The 25,748-nt window shown below is 37.7% G+C and overlaps 2 protein-coding genes across 3 annotated transcripts in view; both read left to right on the top strand.

Annotated features, from left to right (window-relative positions):
* Positions 1-9,323, top strand: part of LOC102686545 (transitional endoplasmic reticulum ATPase) — a 35,456-nt gene extending 26,133 nt beyond the window's left edge. For both annotated transcript variants that reach the window (XM_015349633.2, XM_015349635.2), the window contains 5 exons: positions 1,989-2,167; positions 2,794-2,923; positions 4,817-4,975; positions 6,238-6,389; positions 7,275-9,323. In XM_015349633.2, the coding sequence (XP_015205119.1) occupies positions 1,989-2,167; positions 2,794-2,923; positions 4,817-4,975; positions 6,238-6,389; positions 7,275-7,380 (726 nt within the window). In that variant the 3' untranslated portion in view covers positions 7,381-9,323. The remainder of the gene's footprint in view (positions 1-1,988; positions 2,168-2,793; positions 2,924-4,816; positions 4,976-6,237; positions 6,390-7,274) is intronic.
* Positions 9,324-18,870: 9,547 nt separating this feature from the next.
* On the top strand, positions 18,871-25,538 carry ndufb7 (NADH:ubiquinone oxidoreductase subunit B7). Its single transcript, XM_006631766.3, has 3 exons — positions 18,871-19,126; positions 23,544-23,712; positions 25,371-25,538. Exons 1-3 carry the CDS (start codon positions 19,015-19,017, stop codon positions 25,453-25,455), a joined length of 366 nt encoding a protein of 121 aa, XP_006631829.1. The 5' UTR covers positions 18,871-19,014; the 3' UTR covers positions 25,456-25,538.
* Positions 25,539-25,748: the final 210 nt, after the last annotated feature.

The raw sequence follows: 25,748 nt of genomic DNA, 5'->3' as shown, positions 1-25,748 counted from the left end.
CATCAGATTAATGAAGAATAATTTAACCTCACATGATATTTATAACACAGATGTATGCTTTCAGCTGAAGTATCCTTTATATTATATTACTTATAGAAGACACATAGATCATATTAATGTTATGGCAATCACTTTGTGTATAGAACTGTATGTTTTTTGTTTAAGGGTCAGACATAAGATTTGTTTTACATTGAACCACTGCTGTTCATGCCTAAAGATCCCCCTGAATTTGGTCTCACACAACAACCTCAACTGCCACTCCACCTCTGGTACCTATCCCAGGATGTCTAAATTTCCTTTTCAAGCTCCTCTCGTTGTCTGTTGCTTAGGTTAGGTTTATTCCTGGTTAGGTTTTCCAGAACCCCTTCAAATTTAATTCCAATTTTCTTTCTTGGTACCAAGGAAAAATGTAACCCTGTCTTAATACTTCCCCAAAGCACACAATTGCTACTAGTATATGCTGCCTACCAGGGTGCTGGTGTTAACATCAATCGTGGGGAGCAGAAACTGGGGAGCACCTTGCAGGGTGGCCTGCCCCCTGGGTATGTGGGACAGGCCTATTATAGCTCAAAGATATTGCATGAGCCATAGGAGCTACACCTCCCACAAACCCATTGGATGACTGACAGTTTCCACATCATGAGGACACATCATAAGCTGCCTGGCCATGGTGTTGTTCTGCAGGTTCTGCCCAGCACTGGTGGTTTCACCAATGATTGTCTGTTGTCCCAGGCACATGCTGAGAATGGAGCGAAACAAGATTCCTTATTTAAAAGGAAGCTGCAATGCTATTTTTAAATGTTTGGGTTAGAAAGAGTCAGCATGAATTATTTTAAACCACAATAAAAGTAAAATGTACACAGTAACCTGTAATATCTCCATCACAAAATTCCCAGTTCTATGTTCTATGATTCAGAACAAGGCAACAAAACTTCCGGTGATGTACTGTAATGCAGCCTTATTACATTTTAATATAAATGCATCTCTTTTAATCAAATAGAAATATTGCTCTTGACTTTGAGACGGTTTTGCCAACAAAATACTACTTACATGTTAACTCTGCATGCCAATCATGCTGGAATATTTCTGCGGTGAAATGTCTGCTGCACAACTTGTACTTATTCACATGTACATCGCATTACATTACATTTGTCATTACATTGACTATCAAGCAGGAAGGGGCTGCATCACGTCACAATTCGTGGGAACTCTCGCTCTCGACCATGGCAAGACCAGGGGTTTGTAACACCATGGCAACTTACAATTCTTTCACAAAGTTCACGATTTTGTGCTTAATTCTAAAAAAAAATCTACACCGTTATTTATTTTGTTACCGAGATGTAATAATCTGTTTGAGAAATTGGGGCATCAGTTATCCTTTAAATGCTTATTTTCTGTAAAATTGAAAAAAATACCATGCAACGATTTCCAGACATTTTTTCAAGATGGCATAGAACCTTCCTTAGTACTAAAAGTCATTTTTCAGTAGCAAAGTGAATATGACTAACCTCTTTGAACCAGGATGAAAAATAACAGGTATCCTCTAAGAAGTTATCTCATAATTATAAATCCTGAGTATTAAGACTTCCTTGTTTCTGGGGAAGAATTGCTTTGTATTAATTCTAAATTGTCTGGCTTGGTACTGCCTAGGGGATGATTTTCAGGTGGACTCTGTTCTGCAGAGAAAAAAGGAAAGACAGAAATAAAAGAAAAAAATATAAAAGAGGCAAAAGGAGCATGAAGCTGAATAAGCAGATCAGAAGAAAGAAGTTGAACTTAGTTTCTATCGTAGAATCCTATCGTAGAACGTAGAATCCTATGAGAGTATCAATCAAAAGACAGATTACCTTAAATGTTTTTGCACGTGAAATACTTTCTGATAAAGGATCCACAATTACATACATGCTCTCAAGCTAATGAGAACTAACAAATGCACTGCCCTTATTGGTGCCTTTAACAGCCTCTTCCCTCTTTCCCTTCCCCTCAAGGCACGGCAGGCAGCTCCTTGTATCTTGTTCTTCGATGAGCTGGACTCCATCGCCAAGGCCCGAGGAGGTGGTGTGGGGGATGGGGGAGGCGCAGCAGACCGTGTTATCAACCAGATCTTGACCGAGATGGATGGAATGACCAACAAGAAAAACGTTTTCATCATTGGGGCCACGAACAGGTCAGGAAAGCTTGGAAGCACATTTTTCTTTATTGGATAAAGATAAGATAATCAGACACTAATGTTGTGTCATTTAAACCATACTAAAAATAAAACCTTTATTTTATACAGTCTCTAAAGGCAATAATCTTGATGTGCTTTATGTAAAAATTATAGTTCACATTAAAATGAAATAATTAATAAATATTTTTTTAATTAAATAAGAAAAATGTAACGCAAATAAAGAAGATATGATGATCCATTCATCCATTTTACAACTGCTTCAGCCAATTCAGCGTTGCAAGGAAGACAGGGCCTTTCTCAGCAAGCAATGCGTGCAAGGCAGGATACACCCTGGACGGGACACCAATCCATGGCAAGGCACACATACACACTCACACCAATGGCCAAATTAAGTAATATTTAAAACAGAAACTATAATTCTGAGAGAAGTGCATGAATTTGATAAAAATTTGGTACCTTATGTTTATATTGCTTTTCAACAGGTTAGCACACACTATCTTTTATTTTAGGTTAACACATTCAAATGCCATGATACAAAAATTGTATTGTGCTCCAAGTATCGTTTTAAAATGGTTCTGTAAGGGTCATTCCAGTGATGCTATTGATTGTGTGTAACCTTGTAGGCCAGACATCATTGACCCAGCTATCCTGAGGCCTGGAAGGCTGGACCAGCTAATTTATATTCCCCTGCCTGATGAGGGGTCCCGAGTAGCCATCCTCAGAGCCAACCTGCGCAAGTCTCCTGTGGCCCGGGTAAAGATCATTTTGATATTTCCACTCATTTGACTTTCCATTCACTATGCTTTGCAGTTTTGGACTAAATTGAATCTGAATTGTTTACTGTGTTTCATGAAAATGTTTTCAGACAAATATTGTGTTCTGAATGGCCTCGTGTAATAAAGCATGCCAGATTTCCATTTCCATAGTGTGGTAAGGGGAACCCACACCAAATTGAGTAGATTCTCCTGTATTCATTATTCTAATGATATGTATAATTAGGGGCATAGTAAATGTGTACTATGAATGTAATCACCTCACAGGAAGCAGCTCAAGGTTTGTGGACAGCAAAGATAATTTAACATTTACATGCATAACTAGAAGCAGCAGTGCCGGTGCTTACCCACAGCTTTAGCACAGTTGATACTGCAACACAGATTCAGGTACTATTTACAGGATCACTGAATTCCCTGAAAAAAATTCCCTGGAAATCAAATGCTAACTAGAGCTTCTGTATTTTTCATATTAATTGCTGTTTACTAAGAAAACATTCCTGATTCAAAACAAACACCAGAAAGAGATAATCAGTTTACATTGATTTCATCCCTTATCCAGGGCATCTGTCTGTCCCCATTCCTAACTTGTAGATCAATGCGAATTGTCTGAAGGCATTAGACACACTTCATTTTTACTTGGTATCACAAATATTTTAAATAGGTAATCAATGCTTTGCTCAAGGCAAATGGTTGTATTAAGTATATGTGCAAGACAGCTCAATGTGCCCACATAGCAACAGCTGTTGAAACATTGGCTGCTCACTTAGAAATACAAGCTTGTTTATTTGATGATCCAAAATCTGATAGAAGTTTTCCATTTCAGATTTTCGGTTTGTTGCAGATTTCGATAGATATAGAAAGGCATGTGTACAAAACATTAGAGAATCCAGAATGTGCAGTTTATTAAACATTTTAAATATTCAGGATTCAAAGTACAATTGATGTGAATATAATGCTCTCAGCCAAGTACTTAAGATGAAATAGAATTACTGTGTTCATAGTGTATTTCTATACTCAAATTCATAAGTCAAGAATTTACTCTTCATCAATAAATAAAATGTGATGTAGCTAACTGTTGAGCAATCATCCATCCACATCATTTGTGAAGCACCATAGGCTGAAATTGACCATCCTATCAACAGTGATTGCCTTTATTGTACCACATTTTTATTAATTAAATGAAACATGGTCAATGTAGAAGGAATTAAATATTCTGCAATTCATTTTAACAGATGACTGAACAGGGTCTTGAAAAGATTGAATTTCCAAGATTTGATAGTATCAAAAATCACAGACATTGATTTTCAGCAATTTCACTTTTATCATATACTGTAGGTATATATAAAACTTGGATTTCTTATTGTAGCACAGGAAAGTCACAACTGGCTTTTTTAATCAAAATATCTTGGTGCACCATTTTTACTATTTTTCTCCATGTTACTAGCAAATAATTCCCACACAAAAATGGTATTCATGTATCATGTATCTATGTACCCATCCATTGAGAAACGATTTTGATCAACCCCATTTGGGACTAGGTCGACCCATGAAGACATCTGCTCCTCAGCAACCTATATGTGTAAATCTCAGGAATCTGAGTCACAGCACCATTATATCTTGAATTAAATCACCATCTCAGGCAAATGTCAGAAAGCCCAGACAAGCACTAAAGCAACTATGCCAGAAGGCTGGCCCCTTGCTGTGGGGAGTTCCCTTGAGAGCCCTAGGAGTGACAGTACAATCAAGCTCATGTTCCACTACAAGATGTTACATAACAAAAGCTGGAAGTTGCAGGATTGGTTTACGGTTAGGTGGGAAACATGAAACAAATGTAAACATGGATCTCAGATATAGGTACTGCATTTGCTCACAGGATGTTGATCTGAACTACTTGGCCAAGATCACAGAGGGCTTCTCTGGAGCTGACCTCACAGAGATCTGCCAGCGTGCCTGCAAACTGGCAATTAGAGAAGCCATAGAGGCAGAGATACGCACTGAGCGTGAAAGGCAGAACCACCCAGATGTGGCTATGGTGAGTTTAAGCCCACAGTGTCATTTTCTAGGGATGGTACATTGAAAACAGCATAAAAGCAGATGAAACCATTTGTTTTTGCAGTTTGTAATGGAGTAATAATTTCAAGTTGTATTTTAATTTTTTAAACTATCACTATTAACACTGTTATTTTGGAAAAAGTTTGCTAAAAATCAAGAATGTTTGAGGTTTCATATGTGCCCAAATAATTTAAATTCTTGAAGATAGTAATCATTTGGTTTATGTAATAAAAAGCTCTATTCAGTGAGAAACCACTGAAAAGTCCTGTGCCTTACTAGGATTTTAAATTAAATGTGAATTGAGCTGAAGGTTGTTAATTAACTAAGTTTAAACATTTAAAACACTGTATTTCTCAAACACTGCTTAGAATAAAGTGATCAACATCCACAACAGAACCTGTGGACAATCAATTAACATGTAGTATGAAGAAGGGCAGCTGCCTAGTTGCACGATAGCAACAGCTCTTAAGACTAAGGCTAAAAAGATAATGCATATGAACTGAAAGAAAAACACAGCAGTATAGAAAGTAAATTGATACTAAGACAGTTTTTTTCTTTACAAGCAGCTGCAAATTTTACTTAATTTCTTAAGGTATAAAGAACACTTCTGACTAATGTCTGAATATTTAAAACTTCAATATAATCAACACATCAACATTACAGCTTGAAAACCCACCTGAGACAAATAACAAATCTGCTGTTGTGTCCACTGCTTATGTCATGTCTCCAGTTCTGTTGCTGTGCAGAGATAAGAGCTTGTGGTAGAGGAAGGGTTCGCTTGAAGGGTGGCTTTCTGTCCTAGAGACTCACAGCCTTTGGACGGGAACATACAAGACTCCCTTAAACTCTAAAAAGGTCTAGGACAAATCAAGAGTGGGACAAAGCATCAGCTAATGCAGGATCCCCCTTAATTTACTGTACTGTTTTTAATAGATTCATTTTCTATATGTGTGACTGCATGCTACGATAGCACAGTCTCATCAAACTGCACAGCCAAAGAATTATGAGCTTTTATGAGATTTCATGTCCTTTTCCTTACTGTTCCTAAATTACAAAGAATTTTATATACCAAAGCAAAATGAAAAAGACAAAATGGAATCTGTATACTGCAGCTCAAGGGCAGTCAGAATTGAAACCCTAATCTTTATGGGAAGTAAAAAATTTAATTTAACCAAGATTTCCGTACACTAAACAAGTTAGTTTATTTATCATATGCTATCATGGGCCTTTGTTTCTGTACAGGATGAGGACTCTGACCCTGTTCCTGAGATCCGGCGTGATCACTTTGAGGAGGCGATGAAGTTTGCCCGCCGCTCCGTCAGCGACAATGATATCCGGAAGTATGAGATGTTCGCACAGACTCTCCAGCAGAGCCGCGGCTTTGGAAATTTCAGGTAGTGTGCGAAGCAGCCATTTCACCAAATGGCAACAGGCAGATAAGAAAGTTCCATGTTGTAAGAGAACTTGTACACACTGGAGAAAGAGGAATGGGGGGCCCAGTGGTGCAGTGGTTAGCATTGCTGCCTCACAACAGCGGAGCCCTGGCTTCAATTCCTGGGGTGCTATCTGGTTGGAGTTTGTATGTTCTCCTTGTGTTTACATGGGTTTCCCCCAAATGCTTTGCTTTTTTCTTCTCAGTCCAAAGATATAAGGGAAATTTGACCCTTGTGTGAATGTGTGCCCTGAGATAGATTGGCATCCCATCCTGGGTGTATCCTGCTTTGTGCTTATTGGTTACCTGGACAGGCTCCAACTTCCCTTGATGCTGAATTAGATAAAGAATTTTCTGTGGTTAGAAAATGGAGAAAGAAGACAACAAAAAGGCTGATTTTCATGCTTTGACCAAAATAGAACTTCAGTTATGTTCGGAGGTATATCTAAACACTTACAAATACAATACACATAATTACTTTTTACCACTTTGATACAGAAGTAGTTCGAAACTGGGATTTGGGTACCTCTGGAGATGTTCAGCCCCAAAATGAAATGGTTGTATTTAAATTATAAAAAGCTACAGCCTATGCTCCTGAAGAGATTAACCAGTCAGTCATTCTTGATCAGCAAGGGGGCAGAATGTTAATAATATCATAGGGCAGCTTAATTGTTACAAATAGGGTGAGTTAATTAGACAATGATACAAGGTACAGGGATCCTAAATCACTGATTTTCCAACACTGACAGAAGACCAACCATGTCCAACAATTTGTCCTTATTAAGTTCACTCTCTGTTCAGAACTGCTGCTTTATTCCTTGTGGTCACTCTATTTTGCATCTGTCAGATTTCCTTCTGGATCCAAGTCTGGTGGAGGACGAGGCTCGGGACAGGCAGACAATGACCCAGGAAACCTCTACAGAGATGAAGGGGAGGATGACCTCTATCAGTGACCTGCTGCCAGTCCATAGCTGCATCCAGACACCCTGAGCACCATTAAAGACTGCTGGTTTGAATAATGAGTGTGGATTGGATTTACAACATAAAATCAGGAGGTCTGCTTATTTCCACTTCTCCTGTAGTTCCCCCTTCCCCAGAAAATAAAGTAGCATTTAATGACTTTTGCAGTGATTGGAGTAGGGTGACCCCACACGCTGTAATAAATTCCCTGCAGTTCTAATGGCATCCTGATGCTTTTATGTAGACAGTGAGACACAGGAGCCTGTCTCATGTTTTAAAGGCAGGCTTCACAATGTAAATGAAAACAAAAGTCCAGAGTTCTAAGGCAAACAAACCAAAAAAAAGAGTACAGTCAGGCTGCTTAATAGCATAAATAAGTACAATGCAAACAAGATAGCCAATGCCAAAATCAAGGTCATTGCTGGAATAGGGTCACATTCCAGTTCAGATTATTCTCCAAACAAAGTCTCTGTACATAGCTGCCGATAAGTGCCTTTAAAATTCTTATTTCTGTTTTATTTCTCTCTAGCCCATCACAATAAACACCAACACCTTAGCCTATGTTTATTGAAGTTTCTGCACCCACTGGTTTTCTGTTGCCATATTAGACTGAAATATTCTAAAAAACAATGTTGTTTCTATCATAGTTGTGTTTGTTATTTAAACAAAGTGTTTATATCTTTTATGAAAATTTACCTTTTTTACCTTGTTTCTAGCATTTCTATATATTGTAGTTTTCTACAATTTAATCAAGTTTTCACTATTAAGCATTACCATAGAAATTCCATCTCATACTTAGGTAAAGTTTTATAAGGCAGCAGTGTGGGGTAGCAGTTAGGGCTCTGGACTAGAAGGCCATTGATTAAAAAACACTGGGTGAGGCACTGGTGTTGTTCCCTTATATAAAGTTTTTAGCAGATTACCAGGTTAAAAATCAGATTTTACTGTCAACTGACTTACCTGGAAAAACAAATGAATAAGGCATTTTCACTATAGTCAGCTATACTGATCCATGGTAGTGAAGCTCAGTAAAGGCATAACAAAATTGAATGTATAAGAGCATATATACTCTGGTAAGTCTATCAAGGGTGGGCAGTATGGTGGTGCAGAAGTTAGCATTGCGGCCTTGCAGAGCTGGGGCTTGTTTTGGGTTTATATAGTATGTTCTTCCCATGTTCATGTAGGTTTCCTCCAAGTGCTCCAGTTTCCTTTCACAGTCTGCTGGTAAGTTAATTGACTTCTGAGAAAAAAATGGCCCTGTAATACAGTATATGTACCCCTGTAGTATGTGTGTGTGGCCTGTAATGGACTATTGTCCCATTCAAGGTGTATTACACCTTACGCCTGTTGCCAGGTAGGGCTCGGGCTCCCCCATGACCCTGTATTGGATAAAGAGGTTAGAAAATGGTTAGATGGAGAAAAATATATCATGGTATACTTAAAGGAATCACTGAATCAATAACTTTTCAATTATGTGCAGGTCCCCTCCATATTTAATGAAAGATTATTCATATTTACAACAGTGTGTTTTTACATTTTTATTTTGTAAGACCTAATGAGGTTCTTTGACAGTGTGAGTTAAATAGTATGGGTTTTGTAGCTTTAATAATTCTTTGAAGTATGAAACATGTTGAATGTCAAGAAGGTCTTTGTGGGAAATGGCAGAATTCTGAGTATGGGTTAAGAATAAATTGTAATGCTGAAGGCTTACTGGATTGTGACAGCAATTATTATATATGATTTGACTGGTGATTTTATCTCTTTGCATTCCTCTTCTGTTGGTTTTGCTTGCACTTTCATTTGAAAGGCTTGTTTGCAGCAAATGGAATTTCTGAAAATGTCTTTGCAAACTAACAGGAGAGAGAAGGATCATGAAAGTTTATTTGTGTTCAAAATAAAAAAAATGCTTTCTAATCAATAAATATAGAAAATAGTATATTTTGTATTGATGCCCTTATATGCAAAACAAAATAACAAATCGCAAAACCACAGAAAATACATTTGAAATAATTACAAATAAATTCTCAAATACAAAAAGTGTGAAAGGATTTTAAAACAAATTACAAAAATGCAGAAAACATCCAAAAAGGATGTACATATTTTAAAACACAACAAAGTAAACTCCAAACTAGAAGAGGTAGATTCATATATAATATGTCAATTGCTGGTTTCATAATTTACATCAAAACAGCTGTACATGGAGACTAAACCTAACCTTGGTTTGATACAGCTAAGAACATGGTCCGTTTTAGTAAATTGTTTTAGGAATCCAATTCTCAATCTTATAATAATAATAATAATAATAATAATAATAATAATAATAATTGCTTACGTATATAGCGCTTTTCTGGACACTCCACTGAAAGCACTTTACAGGTAATGGGGATTCCCCTCCACCACCACCAATGTGCAGCATCCATCTCTTGATACCAGGAAGTATTTTGAAGCAATTGTTATGAGGGGAAAGTGAGGAGTTTAATTAGCATATGTGCTGCAAGGCTAAAACTAGAGATTAAAAAAAGGGAAGAGTGTGACCAGCAGAAATCTTGTTTTTATTTTTATTTTCTTTATACACTTAACCTATACTTTATCTTAAAATGTGTTGTTGTGTAGTTTCATTACACTTGAGTTTAAAAATGTATTTTACAAAAACATTACATGATATGGAACCATTTGGTTTTACTTTGAAGAACAGATGAATGGTTGAGTCCAAACATGTAGCTTCTGGAATACACAACAAACACAGGGATTGCTGAAACTGATAGAGCACTAAAGAAGGGTAAGAATCCAGTGCTCTGTGAGCCATCTTACTCTCTGTCTGACTTAGATTTGATTTTGATTTGTTTTCCCTGTGTTGATGTGGATTTCTCAGAGTGCTTCAGTTCCTCCACAGTCCAAAGATGTACTGGTAGGTTAACTGGCTTCTGGAAAAAAAGTGGCAGTGGTTGGCCTGCAGTATACTGGTGTCCCATCCAGGGTGTATAGTTCCTTGTGACAGTTGATTGCAGGTTTAAGGATAAGGCCTATTATTTCTCTTAGAATTAAGCATTATCAAAGTTTCTGTGCCTTGACCAAGCAGCTTGTGCCTCTCTCTTAATGCACAGGAATGTGGCTAGGGAGCTCCTCTAATAAGAGATATCAGTAGACTGTATCAAGCTGAACAATGTTGTGATGTATAGCACAGATAGGCTCCAGCAAGTCTCCAGGCTGGTTCATTCCTAAAAACCACAGGTCCAAGGTCACCATTCATCACCCAAAGGAAGATCCACAAATTGGGGATCTGCAGGTGGGTACCAGAACCAAACCTAATAGCATTGTGGCCAGTCAATAGCATATGTCACCCCATACAGTATGTTACAGTTGTCATCCCTCCTCTAGAGGGTGCTCCTACATTTTTCGTTGTGTTTCTTTGTGTTGTGTACATTTGTCCCAGCTCTGTCTTATCCCCTTTTCCCTATTTAAGTCCGGCGTCTCCATAGTTTTGGGCTCAGCTTTGGAAGACAGATGACAGGAGTGGCCCGAGGCCATAGGCTTCATCATGGTGTCCTGACCTACTGAGTCCGGGGCTCAAAACACCTTATCCCGTCAAGGTTTTAATTATCTGTATTCCTAGTTCCCCTGTGTTTCGTCTTGGATGGATCTCCCGGCACCTGGACCTTGGACTCCGCCCTGATTTTCCCTATTGGACTTCCTTTTGGACTCGTTCGCCCTGCACTCCCCCCATGCACCAGATCACGGCTGTCACCACCCCCTGTGTTATACCGGATTATACCGCCTCGCATAGGGTCTTTAACAAAGCATTTCACAGGAGTCAGAACCGACATCCGTGACAATATAAAATGGAACACAAATAATTTTTCTCCGGTCAACCACTGCATCTCTCAATCTCTCTCTAAACTCTTTTTTTCTCTCTCTCTTTAATGATCATGTGACTGTAAGCAGTCCAAATCAAGACTTAAACTTTTCTCCAAGAAGCCAGGATGAAAGTGTGAGTCAGTTAAGTATAGAACTCTGCTGAACTCTCTCAGAAACAGAAGCAATCTTGTGTTTGCGAACCCACAGTTATTTTCAAATGATAAACAAAATTGGACAGCTGGACTTTTTGTCGACAGAATATTCTCAATAAAACTCTATAGCACGGAATAAGCTCAGTTCACCTTTTGTCTATTTTGTGAACCTCAAGAGGAAAACTATGCACACTGTCTTACAGACCAAAGCAGGGCATGATTTTAGCAGGGTTTCATGGGGCCAACGCAAGCTGCTAAGCAGAGCAAAGCAAAAGCTCTCACTCTGGGACCCTCCCAGGACCAAGAAGCTGCTACGGAAGCCCAGCCACCTTTTACCAGCACAAAGTTTAAACTCATTCAATTAGAATTTGTGTTCACAGCAAATTGTTTCACATATCTATATTCTATTACATCATTGTTTGTTATGCATGTTTTGGTTATATCAAGAAATTGGATATTTAGAATCTGTGTGTGAGACTGTAAATTGGCTTTTTGGCTGCTTCCAAAAATTAAGTACTTTTGTAATTTACTGTTACCGTTTTCTAATTGTTACAGCAAACTAAAACCCCCAATGCAGCGATTTGTGCCTTGACTCTAGTCTGAGTGTGAGGAGAGAATGTGTGAGAGCTGTACTGCAGAGAGTTTTGGATTAAAGTGGCTTACATGCCTGTGAGACACCGTGAGTGTAGAATAGTTTAGTAAATACAGCATAGGTTTGCACTGAGGTGCTTCAGATGTTCTGTAATTTGTTTGCCAGGCTCAATGGAGTATTAGCATGCTGCAGAGAATCAGGGTGGGCCAGCTGAACAAAGGCAGACAGGAGGCATTAGTGCCTGAATGAGTTGGGTATTGCCAGGCAGTGTAGCAGTGTGCTCTTCAATTGTTGAAGAGAAATAGTAGTCTAGATTTTCACACTTGGTTTCGCCAGAAAACTGGACAATGTTTGTGTTCTTCTCTAGCCTATACCCAGGTTTTTTTCATGATCCTTTGAGCCAGGAAAGCGAGTTGCTTACACAGATAGCATGTTGATCCTTGAGTAATCCCTGGCTTTAATATCAGCAGACTGACGGGGAGCCTTGGGTTGTCATTATTGAGAACCACAAACTGGCGCTTGCTGTGTCAGTGGTGCAACTTTTGTTTGTAAGAATACAGTCCCTGGCCAAACAGGATCAGCCAGTGGGTAGTTATGGGTAAACTTAGTAGCTGCTATTCAAGATTTAGTACTTTGTGATGTGTGAGATAGAATAGTCATTATAGGGCTTATTAAAGTGAAGACTGGAAAATGAGTGTGAGGCCAATGCATTATATCTCTTTGTGTAAAATTGACATTTTAGTCAATATTTTAGTGAATATTGGCCAGCAGCCATGTCTTGCATCTCACAAATAGCAACCCACTGAAGCTAAGCAGATGTAAGCCTGGTCAAGACCTGGAAGGGAGATCTCCTGGGAAAAACTAAGGTTGCTGCTGGAAATGGTGTCACTGGGGCCAGTAGGGGCACTTACCCTGCAGTCTGTGTGGGTCCTAATGCCCCAGTATAGTACCAGAGACACTATACTGTAAAAGGGCACCGTCCTCTGGAAGAGAATTAAAACTGAAGTCCTGACTCTCTGCGGTCATTAAAAAACACAGGGCACTTCTTGGAAAGGGTAATATCCTGAAAAGGGTACTACCCTGGCATTCTGGCCAAATTTCCCATTGGCCTTAACCCATCATGGCCTCCTAATAATCCCCATCTATGAATTGGCTTCATCACTGTTATCCTCCCCAGTGATAGCTGATGTGTGGTGAGCATTCTGGCGCACTGTGGCTGCCATTGCATTATCCAGGTGGGTGCTGCACATTGGTGGAGGTGGGGAGTGTTGATTACTGAGGAATGGAAAAGGAACTATAGTGAAGTGCAACTGAATAGAAAATGACTTTTTGGTCTTCAGCAAGAGGTTTCAACAAGAGTCAACAAAAGGACAGACCAAAAGTGAAATACCATTGTCAGCCATTTGATACTCAGTGTGCTAGTATCCTCACATTACAATATTAAGGAACCAACTAAATCAAGTCAATTTGTTTGGGGGATGTAGGGATGTGAGAAGCACTGCACTGTGTAAGGTTGCTATATACACTGAACCCAGGAAGGAGTTAATGGTAATGGAGAAGATGCTGTAAATTTGACTAATGTATGTGTCCTTCAAACTGGCTACAATAAGCTAAAACAATTCGGTGGTGCTTTGATGCATGTGTGGATGCTTTCTCCAGAAATGTAATTAAATTTTATAATAATAACAAAGGGAATCCAATTAACAAAATTAATATAAATCTTTTTAAGGTTATAGTGATTAGAGTCATAATTACTTGCTCTTATCATTAATTTAATCTTCTGAGTCTCACCTTGTAATCACTTAGACACTTGAATCAGATGCACTCCCCAATGATAATGGTAGTGGAAATAATACCTTAATCATGAGTCTTTGGATCTTGTCTGGCCATTTTATAGTTCAATTAATCAGCTCAAGACTCAGATTTCAACATTTCCAAACATTGCACTATACTATTTTGCAATTTACAAAACCATCCAAGCAAATAATGAAAAGAGTGAGAATAATGAATAAGAGTACAATCAACTTTCCATTATCTGTAAAAGTACCTACAAGCATACAGTATAAAACACAAAAATACATTTAGATTTTTGCCGTTCATCATAACATTTAAGCAGAATCACACTTTCAGGGCTTTAACAATTGGTTTGTGGATGTGTTAAAGATATATTTGGATTTCTTCGTATCCACATACAGTACGACACAGTTGTTCTTCCACTATGAATCTAACTTACTAGAATTCTTCAAACAAGCAACAAAGATAATTGATTACAATAAAGCATAGGTCACCATAAAGTATGTTTTGATTTGCAGAAAGTTTTTGATAAAATCCCTGATTCATCTGTGGAAAACTGTAGTTTTTTAGTCCAAGGTAATATAATAGACATGAATGGAGACCAGTATAACAAAAAGGGAAACTGATTCTTAAGAGCCACAATCACTTATTGGGAACAATGTAAGCAGTGCAGGAATTACAATGCAGGAATCAGTTTGAGGCCTGTTGACCCTGATCTATCAATTTATTTGTTATAATATATATTTGTTTATTATATATAAGTATAGGTTTTTGTGATGTCAGCAGCCATATCACCCTGCAACTCACAACTGGCAACCCACTGAAGCTAAGCAGGTGTGAGCCTGGTCAGTACCTGGATGGGAGACCTCCTGGGAAAAACTAAGGTTGCTGCTGAAAGACGTGTTAGTGGGGCCAGCAGGGAGCGCTCACTCTGCAGTCCATGTGGGTCCTATAATGGGACACTATAATGTTAACACATAAAACCATAACACATAAGACATAAAACCGAGGTCCTGACTCTCTGTGGTCATTAAAAATCCCATGGTGTTTCTCAAAAAGAGTAGGGGTGTAACCCTGGCGTCCTGGCCAAATTTCCCATTGGCCCTTACCAATCATGGCCTCCTAAAAATCCCCCTCTATTAATTGGCTACATTACTCTGCTCTTCTCCCCACTGATAGCTGATGTGTGGTGAGCGTTCTGGTGCACTATGGCTGCCGTCGCACATTGCACATTGGTGGTGGTGGAGGGGAGTCCCCATTACCTGTAAAGCACTTTGAGTGGAGTGTCCAGAAAAGCGCTATATAAGTGTAATAAGTAGTAGTAGTAAGTAAAGCCAGAAATCAAGATAAATCGTGTCAGACATTTTTCCATCTTTATATCTTTAATATGACCTTGCAACCAACAAAATTCAAGAGAAAAACAAATAGATAATTATTAGGAAAAATAATTTAAATTAAAAAACCTACAACACCCTGGTTGCATAGGTGTGCACACACTTTTATAATGGCTGTAGCTGTGTTAACTAATCACAGTTAACCAATCACCTTTAAAATCATGTCCAAAGGTAAGTAGCATACACCTGGCATTAATGAAAGTTATTCTGATTAACCCCAAATAAAAATCAGCTGTTCCTGTAGGATTTCCTTGAAACTTTCATGGTTGCATCCTACTGGGATAGCCATGGTCCACAAGGAGCTGACAAAAAATTTATGGGATCTTATTGTTGAAAGGTATTGATCAGGAGAGGTGTATAAAAGAATACCAAAGGCATTAGATGTACAATGGAGCACTGTGAAGACTATCATCAATAAGTGGAATAATGACTAGCTCCAAATATCAAGATATTTCGGCACAAAACCTACTGGCCTCTGTCAGAAAGCTGAAGATGAAGAGGAATTTCACCTTCCAATATGATAATGACCCAAAGCACACATCCAAGTCAACCAAGGAATGGCTTCAGAAAAGTAAGATCAAAGTCTTGGAATAGCCCAGTCAGAGCCCAGACCTCAATCCCATAAAAAACCTGTGGAATGACCTAAAGAGGGCTGTGCACAGGAGATTCCCTGGCCATATGAAGGAGCTTGAACTTTTTTGCAAGGAAGAGTGGGATAAAATTGCAAAGTCCAGGTGTACAAAGAGTTGATACTTATTCAAAAAGACTTAATGCTGTAATAAATGCAAAACGTGCTTCCCCAAAGTATTAGTTATTAGTAATTATCTATTTGTTTTTCTCTTGAATTTTGTTGGTTGCAAGGTCACATTAAAGATGGAAAAATTCCTGACATGATTTATCTTGATTTCTGCCTTTACATCACAAAAACCTGCAATTTCACTAAGGGTGTGTAGACTTTTTATATCCACTGTAATCCTTTATATTGTCTCATTGTTTTTTCAAATATTTTTATGATTTGTAAATTTAACATATTACTGCCATGGAGAAAAAAATATTTATTGTGTTTAAAAGAGAAAATTATTGCAATTATAAAAGAAAGAATTGCAGTTTAACAAATAAAGTATTGTGTCCTACATATACGGTAGGAAGCTGCTAACAAAATATATCTGGGTGTTTATGTAGACTTTTCTGTGTCCTCATCAAGACACTGTGGGGAAATGTTAAAAAGTCAAACAGAATGCTTGTGTATATAGTACAAAATGTTTAATTTAAATCCATGCAGGTGTGCTCAGGTTTAACAGTATACTCATGGAAACAGAATATTGTGTTTAGTTTTGGTCAACATGCTACAAAAGGGATACTACAGCCTTAGAAATAGTTTAAAGCAACAGACATTATATAAATTTATCTACAGACAGGTTAGGTCAAGATAAGGTCAAATCAAGGGACTATAATATACTTAATATTGAAAGGGCACAGGGTCACCGATGGAAGCTAAGGAGAAAAAATGTATGCATTAAAAAACATCTTTCACAAAGACTTGTGGGTATTTAGAATAGACTTCCCACCTTGACGAGAACAGTTCAGCAATGACTGGACAGAACTGTAAACTCACTCTGATGCTAAACTACTAAATGATCAAGATTCCTCTGTTTAAAAAAAATTATATCCCTGTGTTCTTATGATAATGTGTACTTTCCCACAGAAAGCAAGAATATACTTCTATTACCAGAAAACCTCCTGGATGGCAGTTTCCAACAACACTTTCTCCATTTCCAGTAATTCAAAGATTCAATTACAATGCAGTACAGAGTACATTGTATTCATTGCATACAGGTACACACCGTACAGGTAATGTACTTGTTAATTATAACTCTCAGGCACTTCGCTCCAGCTCAGCGGTTTGTGAAATCAGCTTCCCACTCACTCCATCTCTCCGCTAATGTGGGGATCTTGCATCAAAGAGAACTCTGCTAGGTATGCCAAATTTACACTCTTTTATTTGCCAGTGCAAGAATACTATCCATCCATTTTCTATCCACCTTATCCAGTTCATGGCCGAAAGGAAGCTGGAGCCTATCCTGGCAAGCAACTGGCACAAGGTAGGATATATACTACAGTAAATATGACACCAGACTATCAGAGAGCACACACAGACACAAACACATCTCCATCTCTCTAAACATATAAACATGTACTGAGATCATCGCTGTAACTTATAAAATGATGTCTCATTTCACCATAACTATGGTTTTGCAATTCTGCTCCAACAGAGCTACCTGCAGCAGCAAATCTGTATTCCTTAGAGATCTCCTATTGCAGTACTTTATAATGGTCCAGTCCATAATAAAAAAAACCCCAAAAGACTTAATTTTCTGGTATCAGATGAGATCAGGCTGCAAGACGTTAATACCTATGGACTTTTGGTGGGTGTAAATTGCTTTTTTTTAACATACAAACACTGCTAGAAATTATGTGCAACTGACATGTAAAGCTAAAAAAGTAAAAACTATTTAGTCTTGAACAATGAATACTGGAAAGAGATTTTATACACGTATTCAATTTTCTGAATGTTATTAACAAAATCATTTCAGCAGATTACTTAAGGAACATCAACAAAAGAGACACATGCTGAATTGAAACAGGACTGCACGTGTGGTACATTTTGACAGAATGAATGTCCATAGGTGTTTATGTTTGTGCAAAATAAAACGATGTTTCCACATGATGGAACTATCTGTGGGTTTTCATTATTTGTCGTAATTTTCTTTTGATTTAACATTGTCTTATCAGGAACAGCAATGGCAAAAGAATGGCAAATCTAATGTTCACAACTGCAGTTATCTATTGTTATTCATGAAGGGCACACTTGCACAAAAATAATTGTATCCTCAATTTGAAATAAAATTATGAATTAATTCAGGATTGCATGGTGACACTGTTGTAATTGCAGCCTTGAAGTGATAGAACTCTGCGTTAAATTCCTGGGGTGCTATCTGCAATGAGTTTGTATGTTCTTCCCTGGGTTTTCTCCCACATTCCTGCCTTACACCCGTTGCTTGCTGGGATGACACCCTGTAATGGATAAAGTTGATAGAAAATGGATGGATGGATTAATTTGCTTTGTTAAATAATGTGTATTAAAATTATTTTTCAGTACCATATTTCAAAGTTCTCACAGAGTTCACTATGCAAATATGTTTAATGTCTTAACATTGTATGATATCAGTTTTATAGCATAAATTGTACCTGAAAAAACATAAGAAACATAAAAACTAACAAATTTAAATTAGTCAAATAAACTACTTTAAATAAACTACTAATAACCGAATAAGTCTCAACAGACGAAACCTTAATTCTCTATTATTTTAATTTCCAGTAGAAATGAACCTTCCCCCCCACTCCGACGGCAGGCGGAGCGACGCGCAGGTTGGAGTATTCTTGGTCGCATTTAATGGCAACGTCAGCTCAAAGATTTGGTTCAAACCACCAAATAGAGACGGGCGTGCCGACAAGCGGACCCTGCTGATGCGGCATTAACGCTAGGATGAGAGAGAGAGGGTAGAAATGAACCTTTACTTGGTTATTTACGTATTTTACTCCAAATAACGTAGAGGAACCATATTACCTGATGGCAGGGCAGATGCAGGGGAACAATTTTTTGAAAGCACTTCCGAATTGGTTCCTGCCTGAACCGGAAGCGGAAGTAGCTCTTTTTTTGGGGGAGATACAGTGGAGGAGGAGGTGACCTGTCAGTATACTTTCACACAAACCGGGTTGTAAAACGTTTTGCATTTGATTTCAATTGTATACCAAAGGAGTAAGAAGCTCTATGCCGCTATGGGAGCGCACCTTGTCCGTCGTTATGTGACCAGTCCAGACACCGAACCGGACCCCCTGAAACCTGCAGGGTTTGCCCCTGACTTTGGATTTCCCAATAGGAAAGAGCGAGGTAATATTAATTTAAGGTGTTCGTATATAGCTTTGTGTGCTTCCACTCTTACGAATCGGATGCTATTTTTCTTTTTATAGTTAGAAGGTTATTTGGTCATACCGAGGCTGAAGCTTCTTATTCGCGTTTTTCGTTCCACCTTAAATGCTGCTGCTGTGATATTATATCGCCTTTCGCCTGTAGATGGCTCTCTTCGGTCAGTACTAATCCGAACTGAATATTGTAGACACGAATTTACACTGGCAAATTGTGACTGCACTTTCTGCTGAATTGCTGTGGCCCTCCCTCCTGATGATAAAATTCTCACAATTCTGACACCAAGATGTGAGAGACAATGTGATGGTACAGTAAAATGTATTGTACTTCAGGATTTTGACAGTCTATTTTTAAAATATGACCCTCTGAACATGGCATGAGAGAATGCATTGGGAAAAACTGATTGCAGTTTCTGCTTAATTGCTATGACCTTTGTCTCAGAATTCTGACACTGAGGTGTGAGAGACATTGTGACACTGTCAAAATCCTGAAATAAAAGAAAATTTACTGTACCATTTTTTAAATATAACCCTGTGAACATTGCATGTGAGGATTTATAGTTAACAAAATAGCACATCTTCTGCTGATTTGCTTTGTCTTTCCTTCCTCATGACCAAAACATCTTAATATTGTGACACTAAGGTAAGAGAGACAAAATCACTCATCATGTACATTTATAATTACAACACTTCACTGTTGCATTTCTGCGTTGTGATTTGTCATTGTCTTGCTTTCTGAATGGAAAAACGTCTTTTTTCAGTGATTATGATACTTCGGTATGACATAAAATATGCTTCAATGCCAGAATAAATAATCAAGGGAAAAAATGCCCACAGTGGTCATTCAAAGATTATAGGAATGCTATATAGCAGGTGGGTAGCTGTGTCAGCATGTGTAGGCTTCAAAGGAACAAGTAAAGGTTTTTTCTATGCTGAAAAGATATGAAAGAAGCAACTTTTTGGCTGTAGAGCCTTCTTCAGGTGTAAGAAAGATAGGGAAGTCAGCAAAGATTATCTTTTGGTAAAAGCAGATGAGGTTGACTTGGTTTTGCGGGATGTCCAGCTTGTTGGGGACTAGTACAAAACTAAGGCCTTTGCTGAGAAGAGATCACTCATCCTGTGAAAGGAAAAGGGCAGGGGGTATAGTAACAACAAGGTTAGGATTGGTGGGAGGGGTGTTGAGAAGTTGAGAAACTGGTAGAGCTGGGAGTTGAGGGATCTCATGAGGTTAGTTATAAAAGGAATATGATGTGGAGCTGTTACCCATAAAAATTCCTTAACTTTTTTGTTGTCATCAAAGATAAACTGCAGTCAGCAAAGATAAAAAGATAATTATCCTTCAGAGGGTCATATTTAAAAAATGGTACAATAAAATCTCCTGAAGTTTGATAGTCTGTTACACTGTCTCTCATATCTCAGTGTCAGAATTTTGAGACGTTTTTATAACTGGGGGTAGGTTCATAGCAATTAGCAGAAAGTACCATCACCCTATATTCTCATATGCCATGTTCTTAATGTCCCATTTAATACTGCTATATTAAAATGTCTTGTAAAATGCAATAATTTGAGACTTTCTTAAATGTTTCATACAAAAATGCAATTCGGACAGTCACTACTTAAATATTCCCCTTTACTGAGGATATGTACAGTAATCCATTAGTACATTTAAAAAAGATTGTAGAGAGCCATCTATAGGCGAAAGGCGACGTAACATCACAGGAGCAGCATTTAAGGTAGAACAAAAAACGCGAATAAGAAGCCAACTCCAGCCTCGTTTGGTCATACTGAAATAATTTCCAAAAAACATTATTTCAATAAATTAAAAAAGACCTCAAAAGTAGGTGCTTTCATCAGTTAAAAATCACAATGAAATAAACCTTTTAATCCGTTTTAAATGTTCTCCTCGGTGTTAGATGCAGAGACAGACTAAAAAAGTTTTATAATCCGATGGCTTTTGGAATCGGAGGATCCGGGTCCTGCAGGATCACAACCCCAGCAAGTTTTCTTTCGAGCCCAACTCAATTACATAATTCAATCCTTAATTGAAATAAGTTTCTTGACTGCAATAGTTGCAATTTTTTCAGAAAGTTTGGGATTTGATTTTATAGTCTAAATCAAATCGCTTAAAAGGTGACCTCCAACATGTTTATGAGATGAAAACAATCAATATGAATCTTTTATCTATATAATTGAGTCAATTAAAGATTCAATTGTGTAACTGATTGCTTGGCTGAAACACAAATCAGCAGTTACTTGCTTGCAGGACAAGGATTGTTAACTCCAGAGTTAGATGCTATAGCGCATAACATGTCAGTCTACTCAGTGATTGATCTGAGACCATTTTTTCATTTGTTCACTAACCCTGAGAAACATTGGGATCATTGCAACACACACAGCATGTGCTTCAAAATGGTTGTGATTCGTGATTTGATGACAACTCATTTAGAAAGTGAATAAGATAAAAAATGATTAGTTATAAATGGTGCATGTGGAGGGGGGGGGGGGGGTAGTGCTTTTGTGAAATAAGTATTTGTGCCATTATAGCTTCTGCTATCTTCCAAAGGGATTCCATTATTAACATGTAGCTCAGGCTACAAAAGACCTTGGTCAGGGTCTAATAGGCCTAACTTCAGTGTCTTAGTTTTCATTTCAACTAAGCTGTCTGGTACATGGTACATTGCAAACATGAGATCACAAGATATTAAACACAACTCGTCATCAAAAGGTGCTCTAAAGCAAAGATGTCCTTTGATAGTAGGTACATCCTAATGCACAGTGACATCACATGAATCCAATAATGAACTGAAAAATCTTTGGTCTGTTCAGCAGGTACAGAGTCTAGTGTTTCCTGTCTGTTTGTGAAACAATATACATAAAAGTAACATAATGGAATTACAGTGCTCCAATTGTGTGCTTGGCAACAATATTATTATTATTATTATTATTATTATTATTATTATTATTATTATTATTATATCCCTAAACTGTGTGAGATGTGTCCTAGAATTTCTATACTCTTATCATGGGGTGAAGCAGGACCATACCATTCTGGTCCCAAGCACATTATTTAGTTGTTCTAATTTAAAATATTCAATGTTGCATTTTAGAAATTAAAACTTGTGTTTCTCTCATTACAGCAGTTATAAGATCAGCCATCTGCAAGTCCATCAAAGTACATTATAGCACCAGGCACCCAAGTCTTATTTGGGATTATGGAATAAAATATGTGTTCATGTAATGTGTTTAATTACCATGTGGGACATATATGAAAAAATAATAAAATAATAATGACAACAATAATGTAACACTTTTCTGGACATTCTACTCAAAGGGTCTTACAGGTATTAGAGACTCTCCTCCACCACTACCAATGTGCAGCACCCACGTGGATGATGTGACGGCAGCCAAAAAAAATGAACCATCCAAATTAGACCTGATCTGACTATTACTGCACAGTGTGGGTATCCTGAGTGTAGAGTTAAAGTTTCCTTTCAGTCCTTTTGTTAAATAGATTTCTTAACTTCTAGTGTTTTACTTGAAAACACTACATGTTGACTACATATTATTTGTACCAGTTCAATTTTAAAGCTAAATGGCTATAAGATGCCTATTGATAAGCTGCTGTCTTTCCTCTACATCATGGTTTAGGCACAGATTTGAAATCTTGAGAAAGTGATCTCTACTTATTAATGAGGTAGTGCACAGTATGTTACAGACATTGTACCAATTTCGGCTATGCCTTTAATGTTAGAAAATGTTCATCGGAGCTGAATGCATGTTCCTGTTCTACTTTTTATATTAATGTCTTAAAGTAGTGTCTTAAATTTCCTCTGCTTCCATTAATGACTGCTGTAATCAGTCTGTTCATCTTTCAAAGTGTTTAACTTTTGTTTGAATAAAACCGGATTGAGAGTAAACATATTTGACTATCATTTGATAGGTTAAAAAAAGTTTAACTAGGTTCAAATTATGGGCTGACGATAATAGTCAAGGTTAATATCTGGACTGAATTAATATCATTAGGTTTATTTTGTACCACATTAGTGTATCTTTGCATTACTGTTTCTAGAGTTGCTTGGTTATATTAAGTTTAAGGTATAATAAGGTAAATAAGCATTTATAAGCATTTCATTGCACTTGTGCATATGAAAAATAAACTGAACTGAAACTGATAAGGAAAATATCATATTTGAATTCTGTTTAAAAACATATCTTTGACTAGATCTAGATTAAGAAAAGACCTGGAAACAGTATTTGATAATATCTTGAGTTCTGTATACCCCTACTGCATAGGTTCACATGTTTATGACATCAGCAACAGACCCTGAATTCATCCTATGTAGAGCTGGGAGGTAGCCTATTTCCTTTTTTGTGCCCAACAGTGATGGTAGCCACACAGCAGCAGATGGATGATGCCCAGCTGCCTCTATCACAGCGTGATTACTGTGCTCACTACCTCATCAAGCTGATGAAGTGCAATCGAGACTACTGGCCCAACTTCCTGGCCTGCAAGCAAGAGCGCCATGACTGGGATTACTGTGAACACCAAGAGTGAGTCCTCGCTTCCCATTTTCTTGCATGGAATTGTTCTTCAATCTTGCTTTGCCTTCCAGAGAGTGATGAGTAGCAGTTAGGTCTTGGAATTAACCAGTCCACGGTCTGCACTATCCCGGGAAGCATTGGGCATAAGGCGGGATACACCCTTGACAGGACGCCAGTCCATTACAAGGCACACGCAGACCCAAACACACACATACTCACACCAAGGCCAATTTTTATAAAAGTCAATCAACCTGCCAGTATTTGGACTGTGGAGGAAAACGTATGCAAACACAGGCAGAGCATACACACTTCATACAGAGAGAACCTCAGTAATTTAATCCAGAGCCCCAGCACTGCTAATCTTGCCACCCAGTTTTATTAAATATGGCGACCTTTAAACAAAGCATTGACTTCAATGTGGCCACCTTCATTCTACAGTACTCTCAAATTCACAGGGTACGTAGAAGTAAAAAAAAAGGGGAAATTTATCTTATTGTGTTTTGTGTTGCAGTTGACTATATGTTGCACTACTTATTGTAATCGATTGTTAAGGGATTTTTTCGTTTTTCTCTTTTATCTTGCTTTTGTAGAAAAGTCAGAATTAGTTTCTGACATCGAAGGACCCTTATCTGCTAACATCATAAAAACAAAGCTTAGATTTCTGAAACATTTTTGTCATGTCTGTTTTTGGTACAGAACTGAATTAGGCTGTCTGGTTAGAAACTAGTACTGCCTGCAGTAGTGTATTCAGCCTACAAATTCCAGATGCCCTATAGCTGCTTTATATAGCTTTGTACCAAAAGCCTAAGAAAATAATTTGATTTAACTTTGTCTTCTTTTAAAAAATAAAATTTTAGAATGAGAATTTTCTTCCACCTATGTTAATATGGACATCTTGTCATTGTTTTTTTCCTTTATAGATGGTAACTAATGGATCTATCTTCCAATTTTATTCAGCATCATTTTGAAAAGGTCACAGTGTAAAGGAGGGATTAGTCTTAAATCCTAATCATACATTTATTCCTTTTGCTTTTACTGAAGTCTTATGTTATCTGATTCGCTTAATACAGCTCATTTCATTGCTCATGACAATGTCATGGTCCTGGCAACTTGTTCTTTCTTGAACAGTTTTCCAAGTGATGTTCTGTTTATTCTAAAACAAAATTGATTTGTTTTTTCTCTTTACTTTCGAAAAGTAAAGAGAATTCTATATCATTTACTAGTATTTGCCAATAACTTTTTCATCATAAAAAATGATAGAAGAAGAATTATTTCATTTTTGATGTTGCTCCTATTTATATGACACAAGCACTATATGACAATGTGTAAGTGGACTGAGTTAACAGGCTGAAGTAGAGTACTTATGGCAATCATTTGTATTTGAAACAGAAGAATTTCTAGTTTGAACTCTAGTCTATACCCTAGACAGGACATTTAATCCTGAAATCACTGGACTATAACCTTGTGATGGGAGAACACTGTGCTATCTGGTTTACAAATAAATACCAAGTTTAAAGATGCAAATGCTGGATAAAGGATTATTTTCATTATACCCTGTTCTGGTGTTCATATAAGGGATGCAAATTCTACAATGGAGATGAATGCACTAAAAGCTGTCTATGCATTAAACTTAAACACTTGTTTCCATCTTGCCTCCTCATCTCCAGCTATGTGATGAGGTTGAAAGAGTATGAGCGAGAGCGGCGTTTGCTGATGAGGAAGAAGAGGCTGGAAGAGACCAAGGCTGCATGATCCCAGCTTCAGCAGAGCTGCCTCACTTTGCGAGAGAATGGAACACTTTTCTGTACATCGAAAATAAAATCATAATTAATCTAGTTGGTTCTCTACCTTCTTCCCTTTTGTTTTTCAAAGTTAAAGTCAAATGGTTATCAGGACATTTATTGTTTCTGTAAAGGATTTTCAAAGCCTGCACATAACCAGCCTGCTCTGGTTTGTGTTTGTAAAGGAGAAAAATAGTAAAAAAAATCAGGTTGCTCCTGGAAGTAGGGTTGGTCCCTAACTGTAGGAATGGGGGCTCTGTGAAA

This window comes from Lepisosteus oculatus, chromosome 11, assembly GCF_040954835.1.
Source record: "Lepisosteus oculatus isolate fLepOcu1 chromosome 11, fLepOcu1.hap2, whole genome shotgun sequence".
Taxonomy (NCBI): Eukaryota; Metazoa; Chordata; class Actinopteri; order Semionotiformes; family Lepisosteidae; genus Lepisosteus; species Lepisosteus oculatus.
This window is presented reverse-complemented; position numbering and strand designations above follow the sequence as displayed.

Bases quoted from the DNA above. Each gene is read 5' to 3' on its own strand.
- ndufb7 (XM_006631766.3), top strand. From the start codon at position 19,015: ATGGGAGCGCACCTTGTCCGTCGTTATGTGACCAGTCCAGACACCGAA. The intron at 19,127-23,543 runs GTAATATTAATT...TGTGCCCAACAG, and splicing joins TCCCAATAGGAAAGAGCGAG to TGATGGTAGCCACACAGCAG. The intron at 23,713-25,370 runs GTGAGTCCTCGC...CCTCATCTCCAG, and splicing joins GATTACTGTGAACACCAAGA to CTATGTGATGAGGTTGAAAG.